Here is a 19145-nt window from a genome sequence, read left to right on the forward strand (position 1 = left end):
GCTTTTTAATTGGCTTGCTTTACAGCACTCTTAAATTATGGATGTTTTTTAATGCTTTGATGGAATTGAGTATTTTAATCATGTATGGATTTTGTAATTGATTTTGTATGTGTAAATACATAGACCCTATTTGGGCCTTTAAGGAGGATACAAATAAATAATCCTTTCCACCTTTAAAGGTAGACAAAAGTTTCTGTGACTGGAATATATTTATGGACATAACCCTGTTTAAGATTTAATTTCAGAACAATAACAAAACACCAGTACTACAGGTTAGGCATCTATAGTCACAGTTATACAAGGATGAAACCAACATGAACAATTCAACGGCAGAAGCTGGTGCATCCCTGATCCAAATCAGGTGGTGATTCTACACAACCATATTGCCTCAAATGCCAGTGAACCTACTCCACACATTCTAGGGAGGGATGGTAACAGAGCCAGGAAAATATCCCTCTCTCAGCTGAAAAGTGTGAAGCACAATTACCTTTTTCACAGAAGCGTCCAGTAAAATGCAGACGGCAGTCACATTGAAACGAGTTGACGCCATCAGGAAGATTGATGGGATGGCATGTCCCTCCATTACGACACAAATTTTCTTGGCAGACTGACAACGAGACTGGGCGAGCAGGTGAGGGCAAAGCTGACTTGAGTGCTTCGGAAACAGTGCCAGAGACATCCATCGGTGTTTCTTCAGATAGAGGAAATCTGTGAGACAATATTAATTTTATTTGAAACATTTGTGACTTGCTCAACAAGTCCCCCACTAGCTGCAGAGGCAGTGGTCCGCTGGGTGTCAGCTTTCAGGAGGGTGACTATTGCTGTCATACCGGGTTGAAGAGCTTAGCACAGGCACCTAGCTGGCCATGGTGAAAGGTAGGCTCAAGACATCTTCCTGCCTGAGGTGAATTACAATACAGTGTACATATTCCACATATAAAAGCTGGTCAGATCTTACTTCAGCACTAAAAATGGGACAGCACCTCCCATTGCACCTGAGGACAGCCGACTAGCTCAGAGGGCACAGGGCAGCCACACAAAACTGTGCAAAACAGGATTCTGAACTGGGTGTATATTTGGTCTGATCCCGCTGGGCTCTTCTTATGAACACATTGCAGTAACTCAGTCTCCACCGGAAAGAAGATCTTTCAGGCAGGCTAGCATAAAGCATGCACACACACAAATACACACAAGCCCCATCCTCCTAGGAAGATTACTACATATATTGTATTGCTCTGACAAACAGCACTATGGATTCAAAATTCTGAGCCGTGGGGCCTGGACTTCAGCCCCAAGTTCCAGTCCTAGCTGCACCACTGGATGTTGGACAGATTTTTTTTAAGCTTTCTCTCAGAGTCCCTGGAAATAGCACTGGTGGTTCTTGAATAGCAGCCCCAGTATTCCAATCATATTTGAAAGCAGAAGTTGTAAATCTGCTCCAGCGTAACTGCCAGACTCTCAGCATGCAAAATAATCTGTGGCTGATTATGAGCACAGAACAAATGTCATGCAGGATAGCTAGCAAGAAATACAAAAACACCAAGATACCCTTATCGAAGCAAAACACATGGAACACTTAACATAAAGCCAGATGTCTTCAGGAGATTCAGGCCTTTAATAAAACTACCCAGTGAAAAAAAGTATTATTTGCATTATAGATAGGGGTATTGCATCCATTTGGTGACATGAGGAATGCTTTGTTTGCTAAAGAATCGGTGGTCAGTTCACAAAATACTGAGCCTCTATTACAGACACTAAAATAATGCCCTCTGCATAGCTAGCTCTGTGACAAATTGCTCTGTTCAAAGGGTGAACTAAGTGTGATTTCTACACTGGGTCTGAAAGTTGAGTTGATCACCCCAGTTTTCTTTGCAACAGATTCCATGTTAAAGGGGGATGCTAGCCTCCTCCATATAAGTGTACAGAAAATTTAGGATTCAAGGATAGGTCTTTAGGCACATAGGTTTTGCCAATATATTTCCATTACTCAGAAGGACTTAAGCATTAAAGAAAAGATTAATAAGGTTAAAAACATTATAAAATACAAGCTAACACAGTTCTAAAGTATTGACACAGAGCCAAGAGACCCTTATTAAATCAGAACTACCTGATTCAGCAAGTCCAACTGTTCTGTGAACTGCCCTAAGACCTCTGGGTATAGGGTGGCATATAAATAATAATAATAATAATAATAATAATAATAATAATAATAATAATAATATCTAGAACAGTAGTAAAAAGGTGATATGGGCCTCCAAAGGAAAGAGGGACAAATACTGAAAGGAAGGGATATTTATACTATTATTCCCCAAAAAAACTTTAAATAAAGCTATAATCAGCAAAATATCCAAATTCATGAAAGAATTTGATGTATTGTATGTCAAGGCATGCAGGTGGTGCTGTGGTCTAAACCACTGAGCCTCTTGGGCTTGCCGATCAGAAGGTCAGTGGTTTGAATCCCTGCGACAGGGTAAGCTCCCGTTGTTCAGTCCCAGCTCCTGCCAACCTAGCAGTTCAAAAGCACGCCAGAAAGTGAAAGTAGATAAATAGGTACTGCTCCAGTGGGAAGGTAAACGGCGTTTCTGTGTGCTGCTGTGTGTTGCTCCAGAAGCTTAGTCATGCTGGCCACATGACCCGGAAGAACTGTCTGCAGACAAATGCCCACTCTGCCATGCTGACAAATTTGAAGTGGCTTACATCTTAAGAGAGGATCGAGGGAGCTGTGAGCCTCCAGATGTTGTTGGACTCCAACTTCCATCATTCCCACCCAGTTAAGAACGATGGAAGTTGTAGTTCAACAACATCTGGAGGGCCAGAGCTCTGAGACATCGTAAAATAATTAAGAATATCAATTAAAATAAATAATAAGAGAGCCAGCTCAAATGCACCTACATCACTCAGGCACTCCTGGCAACGGGCACCAGCTGCAAATTCAGAAGCAAGGCTGGATTCAGTGTTCCTCACAGACTGCAAACCAGATAGACCCCACTCCCACAATCATCTCCATCTTACTTGTATAGTTTCCCAGTTCCCTTGCTTAGAGTCTAAAGGCAAGACAACAGAATTCTGCTCCTGCCTGGTTTTGTTGATTTCCCCAAATAGCCAGATAGGGATCTATTGCTCTCAGAATCTTTCTTTTAAAAGGTGCCCAATTGTTAATGCAACAATGTTTCTTCCAAACCTCCATTTGGTTAGCCCCCTTTCATGGGGAAATGCCTGTGCAAGGTCATTAACAGAGCAAATACCTGCAACTGCTTTCAGAATTCATTCCAATTGCTATGAATAAGTAATACTCCTGACTCCAAACGGTTTAACTAAAATGCTTATTTGAATAAAGAGCTAGGAAGCGTTTAAAAGGCATTTAGGTGTTGGAAGCTTCAGCAGTGCACACAAAAATGCACAAATGGACAACACTGATTTTCCTTCCTCCCCCCATTATTCCCCTCTATTCTGCAATACTGAAATGATGCTATTCAGCCAACTTTAGGGCTGCTATAGGTTAATGTTTAGGCTAATGTGCAGCTGTGTTAATAGTTTTTTATTTAAAAAATTTGAAATAACTCAATGAAGAATTAAAGCTACATTATGCTATGCACACTTACTTCAGACAAAGAACTTGCTGCCCAGTAAATATGCACAAGAATGGGCGAAAAGTGAAATGTGGTCTGTTGTACATATAAGGTTGGTATTTAGGATCTCATACCCTAGGAGCTCAAGCTTATTGCTGGCATAAAATGTAGCAGGAAGGGAAGAATTGTAATTAAATTGTGCCCAGATCTTTAACAATTTTAATGCGAAACAAATTTCCCTTTTAGATTCACACTGCAGGAGCTCAGCTGGTAGTTTTTCCTCTACCCTTTCTTTCGTTTCACAACTCTCCCTCGCATACAGTTCACCCCCATTTACATGCCTTTTCCACTATCCTAAAGTCTCTGTGGCACGTACACAAGCACGTACACACAATTATCACCTTCACCCCCTTTCCCTATCACTCCCTTCCTCCTTTTTTCAGCTCTCCCTTGCCCACAGTCCACCCCTCATTTCCATGCCCCATCCTCTCTCTCATTATGCATCCCCATTTGCACCCCCCCATGAAGATATGTCACTGTATCTTTAAGCAAATAGAATTTCAAGAGTAAGCCTGTCATCTAGCATGCTCAGGTAGAGAAGGTGACGGTCACTTGGTGGATGCTGTACATATATGGGTTGTTAATAAAATAGCTCTTCTAAACTACTATGTTGAATCTGGAATGAAATATACTCAAGTTGAGTGTGAATTTCATGCTCTTTATTCAGCTCGTAGTAGCAATGAAACTTTCCCCAAAACGTCTAGCTATATATACATTATTTACACAATGGGCCCCACGTGGTTGGCTAATTCTGGGCTGCAGGAACTGCCACCTATTGGAGTCACCCTACCACTGCCTTCCTTATACAGAAAAACCCTGAACTATGTGTTTCCCACCTAATAAAACATCAGTGAAGGCGGTTTCCTGGATTTGCCATAGGATGCTATTTCGAACATGAAGCACACCCACACTGAAAGGGCCTTTTATACCGTAGACAAGGTTTTCAAGAGGGGCAGGCAGATGTAAATCTGAAACGCTTGGCCAGTTCATACAATAGTAGCTATGCAAATATCTGGCTAGTTTAGCAGATTCATTACAGAACATATCTCAGGTGACTGCTGGATCTTTAAGAATCAAAGACGTATATGCTACTAGTCTTTTAAATAGGCTTACAATTCCCTTCTTTGGTTTGATCACTGTAATTTCAGACACATGGGATTTTGTGTAGTTTAAGACACAGTGGGTAGCATCAAATGATCCAAAACCAAAAATTAGGCCCTTGGGAATTTAAAATAGCTGATGACTGTTTACACCAGTGATAACATCTTCCCATTTCCTAACAACAGCTGTACTAGAGAGAAAAGCAGAGTTTTGGCATTCTGCAGTGCCTGTCTAGGAATTGCTTACAGAATGAGAAACGTCACTTTATATCAAGTTTGTAATCACATGAACAGATGCTTGTAATCTGTGTTTGTAGCTGATGGAAATTTGGCTTCTGTAACCAGCATAAAATTTATGTAAGAAAATCTGGCACTTAGTCCTACAGCTATTGGGAGGAAAATTAATGCATACTAACCCCCTTTTTTTGTTCAGGTAGCTAGATTACAGCAAGTTCATCAATCATAGCCAATCTACCAACGTTACTAACACTGCTGATCTGCTACAGTATAGTGTCCTCATACCTTCATGTTTACATGTCCCTAACAACGAAGTGCTCCCTCATGTATTCCATGTGGAAAATTGAGGGCAGATGTAACTCTCGAGACCTCTGAACAGGCAACTACATCACTCTTCTTACAGACACAATTAAGAAAGATGCTTGAAACAGATCTCTCAAAATATACTTATTCATGTCCAAATTACACACACTTTCCTGAGCTATGGAGATTAAATAAATTAAATTGATGCACAGTGAAGATGGTGTGCTGGGTCTCCAATTTAGGATTTCTGGCAGTTCCCTTGTATGCTTGACAAGTGAACTGTCACAACTCTATGTGGAGACTCTTCACCATTATTATTAAGGGGGTATCTCACACTTTTAGTTTTTTCTTGCTGTGACTTATTACTTATTCTTCCACAGAATAAGACACAGTTTTCTTCCTCAGGTACATACCAGTAGCTATGGTTAAGCACAGGATAAGAATAGCTCAGAGATACAAATATAAAGTAAAACCAACATTTAATATTTTATTTAAAATAGTTACTTTAAGTAACTATGACATACATTCTTATGTATAGTTTGGAACATTCTGATCCACCATCTTGATGCAAAATGGCATCCAGTGGTATCCAAACAGGGAGGAAAACTGGTGCCTCCATCTTGGGAACCATTCTGCCCAGTTTGGCAACAATATATCTAGATGTGTTTGAACAGATAGAGAACAGATGGGCAAACCACTTTCCAAACTATGTTGTAGATAAAGGCATTTATATGTTTTAAAATCAAAATTTTACCTAAATAAAAAGATTTCTCCACACGGCGGAAACTGAGGGAAACTGAGAACTATTCTTAATGTTAAGCAGGACAACATAATTATGACTGACTGATGAGCCAGACTTTAGTCTGGCATTGCAGACCCCCAGAAACTCCAGCAGAGTGCTGGAGCCTCTCAATGATTGGCTACAAAGTCAGCTAGTCACAGAGCAGGGAGGAGTAGCACTTTGGGAGAGGGAGAAAAAAAAGAGCAATTTCTGAGGGAGAGAGTTAGATAGGGCTAAGGTTCAGGTTAAGAGATAGGGCTTGATTCGAGATGTTAGACAGGGTTCAGGCTAAGAGCTAGGGCTGGAACTGAGTTGAGAGATAAGGTTCAGGTTAAGAGATATTTAAATGAACTACCTGCCATAAGTAAGTAACAGAAACGGAAGTATAACAACTGATTTTGAGTAAAGCGAGGTTAAGAGAAGCTGTGATTATAACACTGCGTTTAAGCCAGAGACATCTTATAGTTAGTTAAAGTAAATAACTTAGCTTCTAACTGAAAGTACGCAATTCCTAACCCAACTTTGTTTCCCCAACTTCTTTTCTTGAAAATAAACTTTTCTTGTTTGTTCTGCTCCTGCCTGAGACTTTAAATCTAACTTTTCCCTCTCACAAGTCCTCCACAAGGCCACCTCTGGTGAATTGTAAAACTCTGTGTAATTGGGGTACAGTGAGGTGTGTGCACTATATTTAATAGGGGGCAGTTAGCGGGGTGAGTCTACTGTATTATTAACTGGAGGTGAGCGGTTGGATCCACTATAGTAGTCAAGAGAGCAAGTAGAATTATTGGATGGTATCTCTCCAGCATACAGGTGTATGACTGCATTCATAATACTCTTTGATATTTTAAAAATGGACAAACTTCCCCTGCATGTGGAAAAGTCCCAACTGCGAGAGGGTCTTCTCCTTGATAGGCTAGTTTATATACTGTGAATTAGTTTTTAGGTGGGGAAACATCATGCATTGCCCCTCTGATCTAATTCTGCATAGTGTGCAAGATTCCACAAAATGGAGCTGGCATTCCAAGGCCACCTCTGCCCAGGGGGAAATTATGCTTAGCCTGGAGGATTTGTACTTGTCTTTGTACAGTTTAAGATTTCTTGGAGTCAAGCCAGCAAGCAGAGTTGTGAAAATTGGATATTCCCATGCCTGCTGCAATTGGGTGAGAACAGCAACAAGACAGTACTTCTAGAATCTTGGTTGTGTCCACAAAAACTGCATCTATACCACTCACCATACTTCACTTGTGTCAATGTAATAAGTATCTACTAGTGCAAAGAACTTGATACAGTTCTGAAAAATCAAACAGGCAGATCCGCCTGTTTATGTTTTGCATTTAATACAGGAACTGATGAGCAGTCACATTTATGTGGGTTTTGAAGCAGTCATCATGAATGGTTAAGCATCATTATGCATTTTTATAAGCATATGCATTTTTTAAAAAATCTGCCTTAGGTTGCAGTCCTTATGCATGCTTATCGGGGAATAAGCCCCATTGACTTCTGGTTGGGCTGACATTTCACATTTGTAACTTCAGTTCCATAGTGGAAGTTTCTGTGCAATTTTAATTAAAGCTTATGGTGAGGAAAAGCCTTCTTTTACAGCCATTTGTGCCTGATAACTCTGCCTATCCGCAGAGAGTAATAATTGTCAGAATCCTTCATTCAGCTAATGAGCCATATAAGTGTGGCCCCCATAGGGCAAGTATAGCTCGATTTGTAATTCTCTTTGTCCTGTCTGGAATAGGGCAAGAGCTGTTCCAAATACTTTTTCACTCGAGCAGTGCTTTTAACAACCCATTTGCTCCAAACAGTACTCATACTTCTCCTCAGTTAGATGCCACTCCTCCAGTGAAAGGGGGAACCTCAGCCAACAATAAACCACCATAGGGAGTGAGAAAGTGTGAGACTTGGGGCAGACATCACCTGAACACACCTGATGAATACCAGGTGGCCATCCTTTTGTGTTGAAAGTGATTTGGCAAACTGGAAAGAGAAATACAACACCGTAACCACTGGAAAAGTAAAATGAAATTGGTTGCTTCCCTTCGAAGAAGAAGAAGAGTTTGGATTTGATATCCCGCTTTATCACTCCCTTTAAGGAGTCTCAAAGCGGCTAACATTCTCCTTTCCCTTCCTCCCCCACAACAAACACTCTGTGAGGTGAGTGGGGCTGAGAGACTTCAAAGAAGTGTGACTGGCCCAAGGTCACCCAGCAGCTGCATGTGGAGGAGCGGAGACGCGAACCCGGTTCCCCAGATTACAAATCTACTGCTCTTAACCACTACACCACACTGACAACACGGATGAAGATTGCAGAAGACTTTGATGGGTTTTTATTTAATGGGAAATGGTCTTTTTAACTGGAAAAAGAGAATAAAATTGGAAAGGCAAGGTGGGACACAACTCTGCAATTAAAAGTTTTTTATTGATGAGGCCCCTTCACCATGAGGGTAAGGCATAACAATGCAAAATGCAACATTAAAATAGTTTAAAACAAATTTCAATCACAACTAGAGTCGGTCATTAAAATATATATCTCAAATGTCAAAGGTCAGGATAAAGAGGGGCCTCTTCAGCAAAGGTGAAAGCTGAATAACAAAGGTTCCAGATACATTGTGGTGTAATTATATAGACAAATCATCTTTTTTTACTACAGTCATACCTCAGGTTGCAAACGTGATCTGTGCGGGAGGCACGTTCGCAACCCGTAGCATTCGCAACCCACAGCGCCATGTCTGCGCACACATGTGATGCAATTTGGCTCTTCTGCACATGCACAAACTGCGATTTAGTGCTTCTGCACATGCACAAAAACCTGGAAGTAACCCGTTCCCGTACTTCTGGGTTTGGCACGGTCCGTAACCCAAAAACGCACAACCTGCAAGGTTCGCAACCCGAGGTATGACTGTATTCCATTGGCTTATTCCCACCTGGAGATACTGAACCAATACATTGTTTTTCAGCCCACATATCTAAAGGACATTTTAATGTGTTTGCTAAATACAGTGATCAGTAGGGAACAGAACAATTCATTTTTTTGTGGTTGCCTGGTGCTATCTAGAGAAAGTGTGGGTGTTTGCTCAAATTGTTCTGGCTAGTCATGCTGACTGGAATGTTGTCTCCAATGGCAACACTGAATTTTGGGGTACAATCAGGAGCCACAAAGTAGCTATATAAAAACGTAGTATGTGGCAGCTTTAACTGAATGGGGAGGCAGTTGCCTATAGCCTCCCATCCAGCCCACCACTGCTTCCAGATACTGGTACAACACCTTCACAGCCTCTTCTGATTGCAATGGAGTGGAGAGTCAGAGCTGTGTGTCAACAGAATACTGATGGCACTGTGCTCCAAATCTCTGGATGACATCTCCCAATGGTTTCATACAGCATAGAAGACAGAATAGACCAGGGTTTCCCAAACTTTGGTGTCCAGTTGTTTTTGGACTACAATTCCCATCATCCTTGACCACTGACCCCACTAGCAAGGGATGATGGGAAGTTGTAGTCTAAAAACAACTGGAGACCCAATATTGGGTAACTCTGGAATAGACCTTTCTGGGACACCACAACTCAAAAGCTGGGGCTGGGCAACAGTCTTCTAGTACTACTTTCTAGTATTGACTCTTGCAGGTAGGAATGGAACCACAGTAATACTGTAATGCCAACACCCACTTCCTTGAGTCACTCCAGACAGTTACAATTCATAGTTTAAAAAGCTGCTGAGAGGTCAAGGAGAACCAACAGGGTTGTACTACCCCTGCCTCTCTCCCAATAAAGGTCATCAGTCAGGGTGCCCAAGTCTGTTTTGCTGACAAATCCAGGTCTGGAACCAGACTGGAATGGGTCTTGATAGTCTGCTTTCTTCAGGCATAACTGCAGAAAGCTGCCCACCTTCCTCTCAAATCACCTTGTCCACTTGGTTTTATAGAATCAACATCCCACCCCACAAGCCCTGTGCCTGGAGAATGTTGGGGAAGTTTCCAGTGATGGCTTGGAAGACAAGACCTCTCAGTGAGCGAATGCTAGCTCCCCGATTCCCCCACTCCCCACCCTGACATTTCCTTTATATATTTACATTTCACCCCCCCTCCACCATTTTGGCTACTGACTGTATGACTTAGATTACCATTTTTAAAATATCTCCAAAAATCCTGCAGGACCTGAATTGCTTTGGATTACAGTGGTACCTCTAGTTACGAACTTAATTCATTCCGGAGGTCCGTTCTTAACCTGAAACTGTTCTTAACTAGAGGCCTGCTTTCGCTAATGGGGCTTCTTGCTGCCAGTGCGCCACTGGCACACAATTTCCATTCTCATCCTGAGGCAAAGTTCTCAACTCAAAGTAACTCTTCCAGGTTCGTGGAGTTTGTAACCTGAAGCATTTGTAACCCGAGGCGTTTGTAACTCGAGGTACCACTGTACTTTGATGTGTGAGCTTCGCCTTGGAGGGGTCCCACTTTGGTCTGAATATGCCTGCCTTGCCCCAATATTCAGATGATGCGTTTGCACAGCCCTACTCAATAAAGCTAGTTGGTCAGGCCTCACAAAGAATTCCACACAGTCTAGGATGCCAGGGTGATGAGTGCTGATTTTTGGTACATTAAGCAAAAAGGACTGACCAATTCATTTACTGCTCGAATAATATCAACAACAGGTATTTTATACATTATGCTTTCAAATAGAATGCATGTAAGAAGGACTGTTAGTTATGCAATCCTAGATAGTTAGGAGGTGGAGAAAATCACACTTGTTGCTGGAGGTGTCTTGCATTTGGGCAAGGAAGATTTCAGACTAAGTCATTAACTATTAGAACAGAATGTGTGCCAGAACTCAACAAAACTCAGCCAATACTTCTGTTTTCAGTGTCAGGTCTCACCCCCAGAACAGAAGAAGAAACAGGAACTCATAAATGTGCCTCTGAGCATTTCCCTTAACACAGTCTCCCCTCACACAACACTCCACTCCACATGGTTTAAATAAATAATTATAAATGCACAGGAAACATTTCCGTATCAGAGGGCAGTGTTTCCATTTCCACCTTCTCTTTAACTAAATATAGATCTATTTAGAGTGACAGACATGGATAAGTCATATACTGTAGTTCTTTCACCCCTTTTACAGATTGCTGCAATAACTGCAATTTGATTATTCCACTGGCCAATTCATAGCTGAGTAGATAGCAATCTATATTTGCCTTTCCTGAATTAGTTGAGTAACACTTAATTTCAAAATCTGGGACAGCTTTGAACTGTTCCATCCAGGTCTTTCTCGTCTGCAAATAAAACGCATGTTTTATTGTTAGTAGCACCTTCTTCCAACACAACTTTCTGAACCACTCTGATTCAACAATTTCCCATATTTAAAATCAGATTCAGAAAGGCAAATTTAACTTGCAACTGCAGAATAAATTATAATGAAATAACTCCAGTGTTAATAATGCACAGAAATTGAACAGATCTATTTACAGAGACAATTATTTTAAATTGCTTAATTCTAACAGCCCGCTTCAGATAGTTCCTTTTTTCAGGCCTCCTGCCAAGTGATCAATTGGTGCTGCATTTAATGTTAGCTGGCCTCTCTCCTCATTCCATATTCTACCACCCAAGGTGAGCTGTATTTGCCTGAGTCACTGCTTGTCATCTCTTATTAATAAAAGCAAGGCAGTTTTAGAAGTTGAAGGTACATGGACAGTTATTATATGATATCATTTTGCATCCCATTCTTACAAGGATCTTATATCCTTTTGGCAATTCTTCATAATGGTACTATAGATTGCTTTTCTTCCCTCTGGGACAAATTAGGGATAGAAATACAATGTGTAGTCACTGACTCAGATTGTTTGGGGCATCACATACTGCTGAAGTCTTGAAAAGGATGGGCACACAATACTTTTTGAAAATGTCTCTGAGTCATCCAAGTTCATGTCCCCATTCTGAGATTGTTTAAAATTCTCAATACTCTGAGACTGAATGAATATGTAATTTAAAGTTTCATATATTTTTCTGGTATTGTGAAGATTTGTTCCCATTTTGTATTGTTAAAGGAAACCTTTTCTGCAAAAGCACCATACATTTTAGTACCTGGTGGGGCATGCTGATATATTTCATGAGAGGAAAATGCATTTTCTGCATTGGCAACTCTCTCTATATCAGGGGTTTCAAGTGTTGCTGGCATAGCCAACGGTTAGGGATGATGGGAGCTGTAGTCCAATAGCACCTGGCAGTTCACAGATTTCTCCATCCCTGGTTTCTATGGTCACACTCTGCCAACATCAATAACTTAAATGCTCCCTGCATCCTAAATTAGGTTGCTGGGGTTTTGGGGGTGTTTGTGTGTGTGGAAAGGAAGTTGGAAGGTGATTTCTGTCCTAGTTTGAGTGTGTGCTCAGAGACACCCTGTCCTTAATTCTTAGTTTATTTATGCCATCCCTCCTGAGCCACTATTTTGCACCAGAAAGATCTGAGGTTATAGTAAAAAATAAATCAGATCTGCAAACCTAAAGTTGTCCCACCCCTTATATACTCTGCAGTTGTTTGCTCCTTGTACTGCTATCACTTTTAACTAGGGACGCCAAGGATGTTCTGTAAGCAAGGCATGTAGATCTGTTACTGAATTACCATCTCTCTTCATACATAGTCTTAGTCCACTGCAGATGAAGTGGCTAACTGTTTGCAAAAACCTCATGCCCCAATAAATCACCCTATAAGAAACGTCTGCTTTTTAAAAAAAATAAAATAAAATAAAATCACTGTCCACCTTATTTCTGCTCTTTCACATTTTAAATAATGAGGTAACAACCAAAAGTCCAAAACTTTCAAATCATTTGGTTTATAGCTAGAAATGCAGATCCAAATGCATTTACATCATCATATGTTTCTTGATGGGCAGATTAAAAAAACCAAACCCAAACAAGAGCATTTGCTCTTCACAAATAATTAACATATCCAAGCTGCAGGGGGCACTGGTACACTGTGTATCTAAATTGCAGTTGTGCCATACTTAAGGCATAATTTGACTTGGAGTCCTGTGGGTTACAGATACAGTAGGGGAAAGCACATAAACTATTTAAAAATCAATTTAAAGTTTGAGAAATTAAGGCAAAATATTTATATCCAATGTTCTCCAATCTTTTCATAATACAATTCCATTGTTATTACAAAATGTGCTTGTTTGCTTGCTGCATTATGCAAGTATGAGAGGGCAGACCTGTTTCTTAACTTTTTTTTGCAATCAAGGTCCCCTAAAGGTCACCCTGTTTTTAGAATAATGCATTACTCAGTTCCACCAAACAACCACTCTCCCCTATCATAGGCGACTTTGTTAAATATATCCCCCAATGATCTCACCTAGGACTGCTTTAGGAGCTAAATCAAGGCCTCCAAAGCATGTCTGAACGTGGCAATGTGAAAGCCATTTTCTGTATGTTGCATGAAGAAGCTCTATGCCCAAGCCAGCCAACCTCAGAAATGTACCCTGTTAGCTACCAGAATAGCACAGCCACTCAAGCTCTTCAATAGGCACCACACTTTGCACCGATTTTTATAGAACAAAATAGAAAGCCTTATACTGGCTTTCATCTCCTGATTTGAATTACAATTTGATTAAATCTTCCTGTTGCCAGTTGTATTTCCTTTGTGAAAATCACTTGTCCCAGAGAGAAATAGGGAAATTTCTGCAGGCTATGCGATAGACATATTGGAAAGCAACGTGCCACACAAATCTACCTGCTATGATCTTCATCACATATACTATGGATGGGGAACCTATGACCCTCCAGAGACTATTGGGCTCCCATCCATCCCAGCCAACATGGCCAGTGGCCAATAATGATGGAGGTTGTAGTTCATCAACATGGAAAGGACCACAGATTTCCAATCCCTGGAATGTTGCAGGAATCATTGCTGTACAGCTGGAGCTCAAGCTGTCCCAGTGAAGTCTTAAAAAAAGGATCTATGTGGATCAGGTACTTTATATGTTTCCTTTTCCCTTGGAATCAACCCTCTGCGGGGCTTGCACTGTTGCTATTTGAAATAACTGTGTCATTTGATCTTTACCTCCATTATTCAAGCAAGGTGGGGAAGGACAATAGCTCAGGGGTAAAGCATATGCCTTGCATGTAGAAGGTCCCAGGGTCAATCCCCAGCATCTCCAGACAGGGCTGGTAGAGATGACTTGTCTGAACCCCCCCCCGAACCGCTGCCAGTCAGGGTAGACAATACTGAGCTATAGAGGGACCAGTGGGTCTGATTCCAGATAAGAGAGCTTCCTATATTTCTAAAGTGTGATCCAGCCATGTGAAAGTGGCCCCCAAGCTGCTCTAGTAACAGATGAGTTAAGTTATAATTAAACTGATAATAATATAGGACATGTGTAGCTATAGAGCAGAATTATGAACGGTGCAATCGTATACCTGTCTACTCAAAAGTAAGTCCCATTTAGTTCAATGGGACTTACTCCCAGGTAAGTGATTTTTTTGGTGTTTCTGTGTGCTGCTCTGGTTCACCAGAAGCGGCTTAGTCATGCTGGCCACATGACCCAGAAGCTGTACGCCGGTTCCCTCTGTCAATAAAGCGAGATGAGCGTCGCAACCCCAGAGTCGGTCACGAGTGCACCTAATGGTCAGGGGTCCCTTTACCTTTACCTAAGTGATTTTCAACTGCAGCCCTAGTTAAAGCAAATGCTTTAAAAACAACAACAACACACATCTGAAGCAATTCACATGACATGTATAAGGACCTCTATATTGGCTCATCATTTGCCAAGTGCAAGGATTTTCTTTTAAGGTACAGTGCAACCTTCCTCAAATCCATCATCATTGGCAAACTGTACAACCCACTCATGGCCTATGATTCATTGTATCTGCTGCATCAGAAAGCAAATGATCTGTGGCGGTTGTACAAGGCTCCAGTGTATGTGTTGCTCTTGTACTTCTGCTTGGAAGGGAGTTGTGGCAAAAGGTATCTGTTTGCAATGATGATACAGTGGGAATAACCTTATGATTCCTGCTCATTCAGACCACTGGGAAATAAGCACAGAATCATGTATAATATCATGCAACTATGCTGCCTGCATTTTGGTTGTATTTTAAATGGGCCAATGAATCCATCCTAGGAAAGTCAGAGAGAGCTTTAAAAGTCTCAGGGCATTCTAGATCAAGAGAAGAACATGGATGGTCCTCTGATATACAAATCAGAAACCATTAAAAATCTTAGCCTTCTAGCTTTGAGCAATTATTCTATTAGGCAAACACCTTTCATAGGAGATTTGTATGGGAGTCCTTGCTTCAGAGGATTTCTATCTAGTTTGTGAATTGATGTGCAGAACACCCATCCTCAGGAAAGGTTTTGCACTGACGCCCTAACCCATTGGTAGGAAATCTAGTGTCCTCCAGATGTGGTGGACTACAACTCCCATCATCCCTGACCATTGGCTATGCAGGGTGGGGCTGATGCAAGTTGGAGTCTAGAACATCTGGAAGGCACCGTACGGGCTACCCCTGCTCTTGTCTGTTTTCGTCATCTCTACCACCACCACCCCAATTCCCAATGGAAGAATAATACTGAACAGAATTACACCAAAAAGTGACATAATCTCACTAATGTATGTCAACTAAGTTGATTAGTGAGAAAGATTATATGAGCAGTAGTTTGAAGTTTCCAGGACATCAGCTCTGAACATTAATGTTATTTTTTTTCCGAGTGAGATGATTTTGGTGTCATACTTGGTTCAATCAAAAAATTCCTTATATTAAAAATCTTGCCATAAAGTGTATTTCCCAAGCTGAGATAACTGGAGGGGATCATACAGAGGTATAATGATTACCCTTGACAATTAAACACAATACAGTGTTGTAAATATTTTGTTAAAGCTCTATAAACAATGAGATTTAAGACACAGAAGCTGAAAATACAAAATGAATTCTCAGACTTCTTGATCAACATTTGAGGTTGCAGCAAGTCTTGCATTTGTGTTCTTTGTGTGTGAGAAATTATGAACATTTCACACCAATGGGGAAAACCATACAGTAAAACGCCCAGAAGACAAATTTCTCCTTTCAGTATGTTTAGCATTCTTAGCCATTTCCTTTAATGTGCTCTGCTTTATAGCAATGCAATCTGCTATGGTAACAATGGCAACTATATCTCCATTACGAGACATTCCCAGCAGATAACATGGAGATGGTGGAAGCCTGCTGTGAAGTTCTTAATTATTTATGAATGCATAACAAAACAATTTCCCTTTATTTACATGTTTTTGTAATTGGTAAGGCATCAGATTGTAGCCTTCAAATCTCAGCGGAATCAGATACACCGAGGAAGGAAAACATCTACCACCATTTTTCTTTAACAGTTACTTTGAGGTGGGGGTAGGGAGGATGTAATTTGTGTGTTTGACTTCACTGGTTCTTTCCTGCTAATATTTTGCTAGCTGAATCCTGTAATAATGAGAAAAAAGGTTCATCTACACATCTGAGTAATTCTCTTGAGTGTTCTTTTACACTTGCAAATAGCTAAGTGGCAACACAAAAAATATATTCCATACTAATATGGAACAATACATTTTTTTCCTTATTTACAAGGAACATAGCATCCACTTTAAATATTGTAAACAATCCTGTGCTGGTCAGCCCTTTCTTCGGACTTCTGCTTAAAAACACACACACGTAAAGCAAAGCAAAACAAAAATCTGACGTATTCCAAAACATGTTTTATTTCCCCAAGACAAATATTTGACTGATCTCCCACACACATATGCACTTCCACTCAGAAGTGAGCCAATAGACCAGAACACCCTCCAGCTTCTGTGTATTCTGTCATCCACAGTTTGTGCAATGTTCATTCATGGCAATGCCAGAGTCAGCCCCAAAATAAGGAAAACACCTTTAGTGCAAACCACATGCATACCCATCCTTAGGTGTACAACTAGTACCAGAAGTTTCAAAATGCTTTTAGAAGTTTTAATTGTGATTTCTTAAACAATGGATAAGTTTCCCACTCTAGGCTCCTTTGGGAAGAAGGGTGGCATGTAGATTTCTAGAGCCACTCCCCATGTTATAATTTCTTTAGGCCCACCCAATTGACTCTGGGGGGGGGGGGGTTGGGAGAGCCCCTAAAAAGTACATGGAGGGAGGAGCTTGGAGAAAGGTTCATCTTGCAAGCAGAAACGCTATAATGGTCATAATTGCATAACACTAGAACAATTTCATGCTTTACAAAGGCTAAAAGGAGAGAGAAAGAAAGAAAGAAAGAAAGAAAGAAAGAAAGAAAGAAAGAAAGAAAGAAAGAAAGAAAATCATTTACTCCATTCATTCTGCCCATTTAGTGGTTCCTGTGAAAAAGCTTATAGCTTGATTCCAGAATGTTCTTCACTGATGAAGTTTAATTGCAATCTCAACTGTTGAGATTTCTACATGACTGGAAGACCATCCCAGATACTCAAGCCAACCCATTGATTTCCTTGATTACCCCTAACAAGCTCTTAAAGGGGAACTTGTTCCCTCTCACACAATGAAATTATATACATGTGCATTAAGGCTTTTCCTGGTGCCCACAGAGTCCCTTTTTTAGAGCCCCCCCCTTTAAGGAAAAAAACAACACAAATCAGTGCAGACATAGGGAAACCAATACTTATCACTGGAAAAATGAGAAACAGAGAAAAACTGAAACTTACAGATTAGACCAGGCATGGCCAAACTTGGCCCTCCAGAGGTTTTGAGACTACAACTCCCATCACCCCTAGCCAGCAGGACCAGTGGTCAGAGATGATGGGAATTGTAGTCCCCAAACATCTGGAACGCCAAGTTTGGCCATGCCTGGATTAGACCATCCCATGCTGCAAGTGTGTACAGGATTGTGGCCACAGATATTTTTGCCACTTTACACTTATCCCTTAAACCCAACTGCATGCAATATGTGAGTTTCTTTGTGGAATAGGCCCCATTATGGTAACCAGATTTATCACCAAAATCTAGTCATTTATCCAAAGCGTGTACTCTAGAACAGTGTTTCCCAACCTTGGGTCTCTAGCTGTTTTTGGACTATAGCTCCCATCATCCTTAGCTTGCAAGACCAGTGATCAGGGATGATGGGAATTGTAGTCCAAAAACATCTGGGGAGCCAAGGCTGAGAAACATTGCTCTAGAGTATGACTCTAGGGCATGAGTTGTGCCTATGAAAACTATTAGCATGATTTGCATCAGGCAGAGAGGAGGGAGAGGAAGGATATCTTTCCATCATATTTAGAAGCCAATTTCATGCCTTAGTCACTGCTATCAGAATGTGCTAATTTGAGCCAAATATTTTCGTCTCACCAAGTCCGTTTGATTTCCGAAACATTTGAAAACCAAGGCACGGCTTCCAATTAGCTTCCAATTCCGCAGGTGCATGGGAAACAACAGCAGAAGCCGCATCAGACATTTGGCTTCCAAAAAAAGTTTGAAAACCAGAACACTAGCTTCTGGGTTTCGATCGTTCGGGAGCCAAAACATACGAGTACCAAAGCATTTGACAACCAAAGTACGACTGTATTATAATTTGGTCCATATCATTTGCAGCACATCTAATGAGTGAAATGCTCATTCATTCCTAAATGCTAGAGATTAAGAGAAGCCAGGACTCAAACTGATCTTATAGCCACTTTAGCCCCTGGCTCTTAAAACGATGTAGAAGTAAACTGTGAATATTCAGAGCCCCCATTGGGTGTTAGCCCTTTGACACTGGCTCCTTCCCAAACCGGCATTTCTCCAGTTCCTTTGAACGATTTTGAAAGTACTTCCATGCAACTTTGACCAGGGCAGCTCACGTGGGATTCATACTTTGATAGTTCCAGTGTTGTGAAGGTAATTTCAAAAAGGATCCTAACTTAGTCCTTAATGAAATGGTCCCTTGATGCATCCTACAAATTGTGATCATGTCACCAGCCTTGAATAATCTTGCGTTCTGAAGCTGATCCACCAGATCCTGAAGCTGAGTTGAGTTGGACCTTGGCTCAGATAAAAACCATTACTGGATGCTCATCTATGAGGTGCAAAATGATTCAGGAGCAGAAATAGTGCAGGGACATCCAATTTTTTAAAAAGGATTTTTTTAAAAACAAG

General features: G+C 41.0%; 1 protein-coding gene across 1 annotated transcript in view; it reads right to left on the reverse strand.

Annotated features, from left to right (window-relative positions):
• Positions 1–19145, reverse strand: part of EYS (eyes shut homolog) — a 491695-nt gene that overhangs the window by 162569 nt on the left and 309981 nt on the right. The window contains exon 24 of the mRNA XM_083729676.1: positions 488–708. Coding sequence (XP_083585802.1) covers positions 488–708 — 221 coding nt within the window. The remainder of the gene's footprint in view (positions 1–487; positions 709–19145) is intronic.

This window comes from Podarcis gaigeae (assembly GCF_964106915.1).
Source record: "Podarcis gaigeae genome assembly, chromosome: 3".
NCBI classification, from domain to species: Eukaryota; Metazoa; Chordata; class Lepidosauria; order Squamata; family Lacertidae; genus Podarcis; species Podarcis gaigeae.